This window comes from Zingiber officinale, chromosome 6B, assembly GCF_018446385.1.
Source record: "Zingiber officinale cultivar Zhangliang chromosome 6B, Zo_v1.1, whole genome shotgun sequence".
NCBI lineage: Eukaryota > Viridiplantae > Streptophyta > Magnoliopsida > Zingiberales > Zingiberaceae > Zingiber > Zingiber officinale.
The window spans coordinates 27,678,762-27,690,692 of NC_055996.1; the positions used below are offsets into that span (position 1 = coordinate 27,678,762).

General features: G+C 36.8%; 1 protein-coding gene across 1 annotated transcript; it reads right to left on the reverse strand.

Annotated features, from left to right (window-relative positions):
• Positions 1-3,482: 3,482 nt before the first annotated feature.
• Positions 3,483-4,442, reverse strand: LOC121990035 (protein MIZU-KUSSEI 1-like). The gene has a single exon (XM_042544299.1). The coding sequence runs from the start codon at positions 4,399-4,401 to the stop codon at positions 3,649-3,651; it is 753 nt and encodes a 250-aa protein (XP_042400233.1). The 5' UTR covers positions 4,402-4,442; the 3' UTR covers positions 3,483-3,648.
• Between the last annotated feature and the right edge of the window lie 7,489 nt (positions 4,443-11,931).

The following is an 11,931-nucleotide window of genomic DNA, read 5'->3' on the forward strand; positions in this document are numbered from 1 at the left end:
ATCAAAACCAATATAGGGTACTTACACTAGCAACTATCGAATATTGTACGACAAGAAACTTGAGGCTATAAAAAATGAGAAGGTTATGTTATACGAGTATTCAGACAATGACTGGGACAGCTCAAAGGAAGACATGAAGTGCACCTCAGGCATTGTTTTAGTCTTGGTTCAGGGATGATCATCTGGAAGTCCAAGAAATAAGAAGTTGTGGCCTAGTCTAATACCGAGGCCGAGTATGTTGCTACAACAACTGTCATAAATTAAGCCGTATGGCTTAGGAAGATGTTGAACGACCTAAACCAGAATCAAGAAGCATTAACAATAATTTTGTATGACAATAAGTCTACCATTGCAATAAGTTAGAATTTCCATTTTTTATAATAGAACAAAACATATGAAAATCAAGTTCTTTTATTTGAAGGAAATGGAGAAGGAAAAATAGATACACATGGATCACATTTCAACTGAAGAAACGGTGGCATATGTTCTCATGAAACCTTTGTCAAGAACAAAGTTCGAAAAGCTTAGGGAGAAGCTTGGCGTAATTTGCAACCCTGGTATCAAGGAGGAGAATGTTGCAGGTGACATCAAGGTGCAGTCAAAATGCCTCACAGCATATCCAGTTGAATCAATTACAAAGAACTGAATGGCCAGTCCAACTGGTTGCACTAGCAAGTTGCAACCTACTACGAGATGCTGAGATATCGAGCAAAGCTGGTAAAGTGATAAATGCACCAAGAGTTATAAAAGCAATAAAGTACCTTTAAGATTTGAAATTTATTTTATAGCTTTTGATCTACCATCATTCAATGTTGATAATTATGAGAAATTTTTTAGCTTAACTTAGGGGGTGTTTCATTCTTTCCTAGGAATATGAATCAAAATCATAGTATTGTGGAATGTGAATGTGTATGAGCCTGGATATCGCTCTTAAAAGTAATGTTTGGTTAGTTGAATATTTTCTATCGGAATAAATTAAAATTTCATTTTTTTACCCTTAAAGGAAAATAAGAGAAAAAATTAGATGTGAGAGAAAGTTGAATATGATAGAAAAGTATGATGAGAGAGAAAGTGTGATGGGAAAGAATAAAGAGAGAGAAAATGCGATAAGAGAAAATGAGAAAAGAGAATGTGATGAGAGAGAGCATGATGATAGAAGATACGAGAGAAAATATGATGAGAGAAAAAATATGATGAGAGAGGATGAAGAGAGAGAAAGTGTAATGAGAAAAAATAAGAAGAGGGAGTGTGATAGGAGAGATTAAGGAGAGAGAAAGTGTGATGAGAAAAAATAGGAAAGCAAAAGTGATGGAAGAAATCGAGGAGAGAGGAAATTTGATGAGAGAGAAAACGTGATAAGAGATAAAGTGTGCTGAGAAAAAAAATGAGAGAGTGTGATAGGAGAGATTGAGGAGAGAGAAAGTGTGATGAGAAGAAAGAGAAAAGAGAGAGTGATGTGAGAGATCGAGGAGAGAGAAAGTGTGATGAGAAAAAAAAAAGAGAAAAGAGAGTGTGATGAAAGATATTAAGAAGATAGAAAGTGTGATGAGAGAGAAATTGTAATGAGAAAAAAAAGAGGAAAAAAAATGTGATAAAAAAGATTAAGGAGAGAGAAAGTGAGTGATAAAATGAGGAAATAGAAAATATGATGAGATAGAAAAAGGAGAAAGAAAGTGATATGAAAGAAAAAATTAAATAAATATATTTTAATATTTGATATTAAGAGAAAAAATTTTATTTTTGGATCAAGAGTATTTTTGAAATAAGGGAATATTTTGATTGTTGAAAATAGAATAATGACTCATTGAAAGGGAGAGATATGGGAATAAGTCATTACCTAATTATAAGGATTCATTCCCTTATTTATATTTTCATTTATATAATCTAAATATGAACAATGACAATCAATAATTATTATTCTCATTCCTCATTCTTATTCTCTTAAATTAAAGATCTCCTTAGTATAAATACCCTATGAGAGTACTTATAATTGACAAATTTAATTCATGAGTTTCAATGGAAAATTGAGTATATTTTATTTTCTCCTTTCTCACTACACCTCCTAAACACTGAACCTTCTTTCCAACAGTAAGTAGGTGATTCAATCAAGAATCATAAATCTTTTGACTTTGTATATTTCTACCTGCTGGCATTGTACTTTTGCTCCCTTTCTAATGAAGAAAGGAAAAGCGATGGCTCACGTTGGCGGTATGCTTTCTTGTAATATTCATGTTAAGACTGCTTTTTGTTGTGAACCAAAACTTTTGCGAGCTTGTTTGTTCTTCCAGCAAGGAGGCAGGAGCAATTGGTAAACATCATTTCATGCTCGGACTTGGTCGGATTCTGTGATCCTGCTGTTGGGAGATGATAATGTTCGATGCTGTTGTTGATGTGTACTTGTGAGACCTGTCAGCCTTTGAATTGCTTGGCAGACTCATGAACAGAGCTTGAATGTAAGAGGCGACCTGTTATTGTGTGTGTTGTAGTCAGGACATTGGTAGCAGTCAACCGGATCATTGAGGTAATTGACCCACGCCAAAAGTAATAACCATGATTGAACTAGTTCAACCTACAAATTTAATAAAGTACATGATTTTCTTTTCTTAAACAAACACAATTATTGTTTCTTAATTTATTACTTTTTATCTAAATAAATGGACTAAGTGACTTCATATCACTTTCACGCACTGAAGTATAAGGATTTGACATCACCACGCTCTGTTTACTTAAGGTTGGACCGTAAGAGTTTTATTTCACTATCTAGATCTTGAAAGATTACTTTATATTATCAATGATTGTGGACCATATTTTATGGCATAATACGTGCAAAAGAACTTTTAATCTTATGAAAAAGAAACAAAGCGGAGAATATAAGGATCGGTAATTATAAGTATTAAAAAAATATTATTTTGTCGTAACAACGTTCGTCATCCTTGATCGTCTTATTTGTCCGCCGCTCCTTTCTAAACAATTATCTTTCAGATTAAATCTTCATCCGCCTCATTCCAAATTTCCCCGAGCTCAAATCTCAAATTCAGAGCACCATATCTTTCTAAACTCGAGTCCCAGACGCTGACTATTACACGCTTCCGAGCCTGAGTGCCCAATACCATACCCTCCCTGACACTCCGAATATCCTCCTTCGGTCCTTTTCTCTACTTCTTAATATTATTACGAGGTATTGATAGAAAACATCAATAAATTGAAGATTTTTTTATTTTTTTATATATTTTAAAAAAGAAAGGTATTTAAAAAATAAGCTCATTTTTTATAAATATAAAATTTGGTGCGCATCCAACATCCACTGACAAAGAATCTACGTGTGAGAAGTAGGATTTGTTCAGTCCCAATGTGTTTTCCAGACACTTTAAAGTAAGATGGAAAATTATTTGCTCGTGTGGACATCGATCGACAGGTGGCGGACTGAAACTACACGATGGAAACCAATTGAGATTCTTATTCAGAAGAATAAATGTCCGAATTAAATCCCAAAATCAACAAAATAAAGTTACAAATAAATAATATGTATCCGTTTGCCTTCCCACCCCGCCCGTACGTCGATCGACGATGACAGATTATGTATAATTCGAAGAAGACGTTACGAGTTTATTTACGGAAATTAACTTGATTATTTATATGATCGAATTTCTATTGAAATCGAGTTCTGAAGAGAAAGATGCTGAGCTGCTGTGCTCCGCTTTCCCCCGCCGGGTCGATCATGTGGAACGACTCCGAGTCTGTTGAGCCGATGACTCGCTCGAAGCTGGCCCTCAGGTAGAGCAGCTCCCCTGCCTCGCCCGTGGCGGCGGCGGCGGGGGAAGGCAGAACCCCGGTGCCGGCAGAGACCGAGCGCATCATCCTGAACACCTCCGCGTCGGACTCTGTCGCCCGCCTCCGGATCGCGAACCCCACCTTCCGCCCGTTGCAGTACATCGTCCACACCGGCGCGCCGAGCAGCGGCCCGCGGCGGCCGCCGCCGCCGCTCTCCAGGGCGACGCGCAGCAGGCCGTGCTGCATCTCCCGCGCGAGGTACGCCGTGGGCACCGTGAACTCCATCAGCAGCAGCGGCGAGGAGGCGGCGGCGGGGTGGTCGTGGACGCAGAACCGGAGGCGGCCGCGGCGGTGGCCGAAGAAAGTGCCGGTGACGGTGGTAGTGGCGGCGGCTGCGGCGGGAGCGGAAGTGATTATATTATTGGTAGTGGAGTTGTTGTCGGATTCGGAGTCGTCGGACGAAGTGTTGGAGATGGGGAGGACGGCGCAGCAGGGGACGACGCGCTCGATGAGGCTGCGGAAGAAGCGGCGGCCGAGGCGGACATCCTTGGTGCAATCGACGTCGGTGGCGGTATCGATGATGTAGAGGCCGGTGCCTCGATGGCTACCCAAGTCGATCATCGTCCTCATGAACTCGTGTTTGGCTAATGTGGAAACGGGGGAAGACGAGAGCGGCCAAGAGAGCAAGAGCGTTATGGGTCTTTAAATAGGGGGACGAGAGAGAAATGTCATTTCATCATTCAGTTGTTAAGGGTGTGTAATAATTTGGCTCAGAAATTTCTTTTATATATATATATATATATATATATATATATATATATATATATATATATATAACACTAGCACTACAGGTAAGATATAATCGTGTTTTATATATATATATATATATATATATATATATATAACACTAGCACTACACGTAAGATATATCACGATTATGTGATTGTGTTCGTGAGACGGGCACCGTGTTTGTAGGGATACTGTAAGAAGTAAATTACTTTTCCCACCTTGACAGCCCACCTCCTCTCTCCTCTATTAAATGATCTTTTTATCCCTTCTTCTTTAAATAACAAGTTTTTTTTTTTCTAATTTTATTTACTTCTTTAATTTTTTTCCAATTTTATTTACTTCTTTAGTTTTATTTTTTTAATAAATTTTGTTTATTATTTTTTCATCAATTTTTTTTTATTTTTTATCCCTATTTTACTTTTAAATTTTTTATAAATAATAACCTCTAAAATTTACTATTAAAAAAATAAAAGATTACAAGAGATCGAATCCTCTATTCCAATATCACCTGTTCTTGTTTCCACTCGTCGCCTTAGCCCACCGTCGGCGGCATCGTCGGAGGCCCTCGGTTGTCGTCTTGATTAAAATTATATCCTAGGGAGAAGGTGAACGTAGTGAGGTCGCATTGGCGCGATCAACGTCAAAATTTGGCCGGATCTGAGCAGACTTTCCTTCACCATCGATCTGAGTCCCTACTCAGATTCGGTCGAATACCGATGTCGATCGTGTCGATGGCGATCTCCCTTGGTTTACCTTCCCCCTAGGGTATAGTTTTGATCGGGACGACGACCAGAAGTCGTCGGTAGTGGACTGGAGGCGACGAGTAGAACAGGGGGACAGAGAAAATTACGGACATATAATCTGATTTCAGATTACAAATGTGATATTCTTATCGAAAAAATACTTAATAAAAAATAAAAAAATAGTATAAAGGTAAATAATATGATGAAACGGGAAGAGAGTGCGTGGAATGTGAAAATATATAATTAAAAAATAAATAAAATATTAAAAAATTATACTATTTTTAAAATTAAATAAATATTATTTACCATGATAAATATATAATAAAAAACTATTTAAAAAGAATAAAATTGATAAAAAAAAATGATAAAAAACTAATTAAAAAATAAAACAGTTAAAAAAATTTTAATAAAAAAACTGATTAAAAAGAAATATAAATGTGAAGAAAAAAAACGTGGAGTGAATAAGGGGTATAAATGTCAAAACATAGGTGGGGCCGGGAGGTGAGGGTGTCAAGGGAGGAGAAAAAGCAGGTCTCCTGTCAAAAACATGAACATACTATCATGTTAAGATCGATCAGACTGTCTAAATATACAAAAGAATTTTACACATCAAAAGATAATATTATTTTCAAATCGACGATTTAATTTGCATGAATCTCTAGTAAATTTTTTTTTTTCATAGTGTTTGATTTTAATGTTTTATTTGATTATGGAACCCAACCGTTTTCGATTAGATGAATGACTGCTTCAAATGACTTATATACATATTCATCTAAATCTCTAAAGAAACCTAGTACTCCATTTGATTTGACATATATACATATCGTGATATCCCTCAGTACTCATTTAATTTTTTTTACTTTTGTCTTAGTTTTAGATGTTTTGTTCCAAGCGCGAAAGCCTCAGCGAATGACTCAGCACTTCCTACGTGGAGTGAAAAAAAAACACGAAAGCCTCAGCGAATGACTTAGCACTTCTTACATGGAAAAAAAAAGAAATAAAAAAAATCAATACGGAGAACACTAGGCCTGGACCGATCAGGCTCCACCCTGATCGGTCCTCAAGGTCTCTGATCGGTCATGGGACCGATCAGGCCCTAGGCTGATCGGTCCCCAGACCGATCCCCAACTCACGTTGGTTTCTAAGCCTGATCGGTCAGTAGACCGATCAGCCTATAGGTGGATCGGTCCACAGACCGATCAGCCTATTGTTCTCTGAATCCATCGCTATCTGATCGGTCTGTATCTGATCGGTCTACAGACCGCTTCTCAATGCTTAGCATTTCATTGGAAGCTTAAAGGAAATCACATAAAATTTACTCTTTGCTAACACTTGTTAGTTATCTGTCTCCCTGTATGCCACATCTGCTACCTTGTTACGGTTTCAACCAAGGTCGACATTGGATCGGTCTGTTGACCGGTCCAGTGATACTTTGGTTGACTGGATCGGTCTGTCGACCGATCCAGTGATACCTTAGTTATCTGATCGATCTCGTGACCGATCAGTAATCACACAGAAGCAATCTGTGGATTATCTGATCGGTCTCGTGACCGATCAGTAACCACACAGAAGCAATCTATGGGTTATCTGATCGGTCTGGTGACCGATCAGTAAGAAGCGATGGGATGCGATGGGATTCAGAGTGATAGGGGATCGGTCTGTGGACCGATCCACCCATAAGCTGATCGGTCCACAGACCGATCAGCATAATCCCAGACCGATCAGGGGGTGTCCTGATCGGTCCGGAAGGCTATGGATCGTTTGTCCTTTACATTTAAATACGATACTCAAATAAATCAGGTTCGTCTCAAAAACACAAATTAATCCATAAATAATTCCAAATGCTGGTTACACTACTTGGTTTTTGCATAAAGAGTCCAAAAATAACTAAATCAACAACATAATGTCTTTTACTGAAGTGCATTACATTAAAACTTTAGAACCCAGTAAAGACTGAAGTGCATTACATTAAAACTTTAGAACCCAGTACTAATTGGCTTTTGCATTACAATATTCAATTGCATTACAATCTTCAATTAAAAAAGAACCCAGTACAAGTGCCAACATAAGCCTTAGAACCCTTGAGAAGGCCAACATTATAATCTTCCTTGTCTCCCAGCTGAGAGGTGTTCTGCCAGATGCCCTATAACCTATGAAATTGTTCCAGTAATGAAGGAATCAGAAAAGGTCAAGAAAGTCAGACAGTATAAAAGAAATATTTGATAAATTCAGCTTAAAACAAGTTTGCATATAAACAAATCAAAATCTTAGAGACTTGCACAACTTGAATTAACATAGCTGAGGATTATGAAAAGAGCAATCAAACAAAATGCAAGACTTTATTTAGGTCTAAATAGAAATCCAGAACTAAGAACAACAAGTATTATCAATTGTAGCTGGAAAAAAGTAGTTGGAACTAAGAACTTTCTGATAAAAGGTAGCTGGAAAAATAGTACAAAATCATTTTAACATCATATTATTTTCAAAATGATACATCTACATCACCAAAAAGAACAACAAGTAGTATCAATTATAACTGGAAAAAGGTAGCTGGAAAAAAAGTAGCTAGAACTAAGAACTTTATGATAAAAGGTAGCTGGAAAAATAGTACTCGTGGACTCCATGGTTTTAACATCATATTATTTCCAAAATGATACATGTACGTTACCAAAAAGAACAACAAATATGATCAACTGGACTGGATTGATCATCGATCATATATAGAGAATTCTAACTTACATTCTAAATTCTAAAAATAGTACCCGTATATACAAATGAAATGTAAAATGATAAATTCTAAATTAAAAAAAAATTATGTGTCTAACTTACATTTTGGCTGGACTGATCATCGATCATATATAGAGAATTCAAATTTGATAATTCATCTTGCTTTTTATCAACTGTAGAACTCTGTAGACAGATGTACTTATATTCAATATTAACAAATAAAAAAAGTAAAATAAATTATCACCAAAACATAGCACCAAAAGAAAATTTCACCAAATATACAAACAAACCTTTTTCTGAGACTTTGTCTTCGCCTTTTTCACAATTTGCTCAATTTTGGATTGTTTTCGTTTCGTCGGTGGACGTCCACGAGACCTTACTTTTAGAGGACTGTGAAATTGTTTGCTTTCATATCTTGATTCCTCATGTATTTTATTGCTGTCCTAATAACCATCCAATGAATCACCAGTATTTATATCCATAATTTTTTTTTTTGCTTCTTTCAAAATGCCTGTTAAAACAATGCACCTTTCATCAGTTTTTGACCCAAGCTGCCCCACTTCCTGTAACAATGGTTGAAGATTATTATATCTTTGTCGTTCCTCTGCATGATGACAAGAATCATCATAAATATTAGTGATTCCTTGATATCCACGTTTAATGTTTGCGCCATCGTTCCAATATATAATTTTCTGGAACTATAGTGACATTTCTTTTCACCAGAACAGATATTATATGTCTACACATAATTCCACGAAACTCAAAGAGACGACACAAATACTTTATTTGACATTGTAACTCATTATATTGTACCCAAAAAGAAATATTTTTTGGAGTTGCTCCCTCTTTCCCATATATAGTTTCCATCACCTCAAAAAAGAGTGTTGCCCCTTCTTGCTTCACAAATGAAGTGTTACAAAACATCAAACCTCGCAGTTCATCTTGAAACAACTTGAATATTTTGTTAGTGTAAACACTTTGAAACTGCTTTTCAATTGGATTGCCACTAATAACTGGAATGATTGAATTAAAAGATGCAAAATCAGAATTATCTTCCTTTTCAATCTTGCTTTTCAAAGTGTTGTCATATTGTTCAATAAACTGCTTCAAAGTTGTTTTCGAATGAACATAATCATCAAAAAATGCATTCATACTTTCACTTCTTTGACTTGTCGACATCCCTGCCCAAAATTTATCTTTCACATATACAGGCATCCACTTATGACGAATTTCATATAAAGAATTCAGCCAATCATTTTTCTCCAAGTTAAAGTCTTCGATCAATTTTTTCCAGTTGCTATCACATTCTTCAGATGTCATAGAATTGTAAACAATATTTTTCAAGTTCCTCTTTATCAACTTATAGTTGGCATGACTACTAAACTTGGCTGGAAGTTTTTTCATAATATGCCAAAGACATAAACGATGATGCGAGTCTGGAAATACCTCAAGAATTACAATTTCCATGGCTTTGCATTGATCCGTAATAATAGCTCGTGGAGCTCGTCCTCTCATGCATGTCAACCATGATTTAAATAACCAAATGAAAGTTTCAGAATCTTCTTTAGATATCAAACCACAGCCAAGTAATATGGATTCACCATGATGATTTACTCCAACAAATGGAGCAAATGGCATATCATAACTATTTGTAAGATATGTAGTATCAAATGTAATGACATCAGAAAAAGAATCATATGCAGCCCTAGATCTTGCATCAACCCAAAATATATTTCTTATGCGAGAATCTTCATCTACATCAATCACATAAAAGAAATTTGAATTTCTACTTTGCATATGACAAAAGTAATTATTCAAGGCTTCTGCATCACCATTCCCAAGCCTTAATCTTCGTGCTTCAGCCACATAATTTCTACACTTTCTCTCATCAAACGGCAAATTTTCATAGCCACCAGCTTCAACAACAAAAGAATGAAAACTCTTACTCAAAGTTATTCCCGCTTGATCATTCAACTCTAATTTCCTCTTAGTTTGGGAATCTAAGACTTTATTACATCTAAAATGTCTTGACTTCCTTGGACTTAATGCATGATTGTGTTCAAGTTGAATACTAGTAATGACACATAATCCATCATTCTGAATTGTAATATTAATTCTTGCCTTGCAATCTGTTTTGCTACAAGGTCTAGGATAAAAGGAATTTTTCACCCTAGGTGCAGTCTTACCATTTTTAGAGCATCCGAACGAAAAATACTTCAGCTGACCATCATCTCCTTTTTTGGAACCCAACTTTGAAATACCAAAACCAAGACCTTGTGCATAGGATTTGTAAAAATCACGAACTTCTTCTTCAGCTGAAAAACACATCCCAATTTGTGGAATATCAACTCCATTTGAGCTTGACGAATCACCCAATACTTGGAAATCACCCTCAATTAATAGTTCTTGCTCCATAACAATTTTACAACCTAAATTCAAACAAACAAGTTATTAGTAAACGAAAAATCAGCTGGTAAAGTGATGCATAACATATCATTTCTCTAATAACATATGAATATCAACAAATCTGACCATATCAGCAATTTCTAGTTTCATTTCTCTAATAACATATGCTCTGTGATACCATGGAAAAAAAATGTGATCACTCTGTATAAGAAGATATGGTCACTAAATCTGTAAGCTAGTCATTAAATCTGACCATAGTCACAAAGAAATGACATGGGTACAACCTGATACAGAGCAGAAGTAAATCATAGCAAGGAAAAAACAAAGGCAAATAAATACAAGACAAAGAATTGCCAGCAAATCAGCGTCGATATGGAAACAATTTGGTAAAGATTAAGTTGCGACATGATAAGCTAGTCACATGAACAACTGATACAGAGCAGAAAGAAGATAAATGATAAGCTACCAACACAGTATAAATTTCCTAAAAATCTGTAAAACACAGCATACATCTGCAAAACCCGACACAAGACTTCATCCCTTGTTTAACTTCGTCACTCCCAGAGGCGGCCAACAAAAGGGACGAGACAAAGAAGGGGAAAGGGACGAGACAGAGAAGACCGAGGGAGTCTTTGGGATCACTTACGTTCTTCCAAGGAGGAGATGGTCGCGTCGCAGCGGCAGCAGGACGGCGACACAGGGAAGAGACCTTCACGGGGAAAGCGAAGGAGGGTTTCGTGCGTCGCAGCGGCAAGTAGAGTAAACCCTAGGTGACAAGAGCGGCGGCGACACGAGAAAGGGGAGATAGATCTCCACGAGGAGAAGAAAGTGGCGACAAGGGAAAGAGGAAAAGAATTCTCGCTTTTTTATTTTTTTTCCACGTAGGATGGATGAGTCATTCGCTGAGGATTTCGTGTTTTTTTTTCACTCCGCATATCATTTCTCTTTTTTTATATGCCAACAGGGTCATTATCTTGTCTAAGCATGAGATTTAAGTTGTCTTATAAACTTTCTTCATCTTGAGAGATAGAACGATAATTTATCATTCCTATCCTGAAGTTATTGGTACAAGTGTTGTCTCGGGATTGTCGAGACTAATTATTCATTCTAATCCTACTAAATTTCTCATGTTAAAATATCTTGGTTTAAGAAAATATATACCTTTCAAAGTAAGTGCTTCGATGATCATATTAGTGATTGTGATTTTAAAATGATTGTGAATGTTGTTAATTATTGATACGGTAAATAAGATAGGGCTCTTGAAGTTGGGGTAAAGTTAAAAAAGTTGACTGATGTGACGGTCAAAATCAAGGAGGAGACAATACTCGGGACCAACACGATCACATGGCTCTACCGAATGGTCTAGCCGATTAGACCTTTCGACTGATCGAATCCCAAGGCCCCCCCCCCCCCCCCCGACTTGACTGGACTCCGAGTCCTCAAAGAGGTCAAGTTGAGTCCTTAAAGGACGAGCCGAGTCCTCAAAGAGGTCGAA

Coding starts and splice junctions, on each gene's coding strand:
- LOC121990035 (XM_042544299.1), bottom strand. CDS start 4,401: ATGAGGACGATGATCGACTTGGGTAGCCATCGAGGCACCGGCCTCTAC.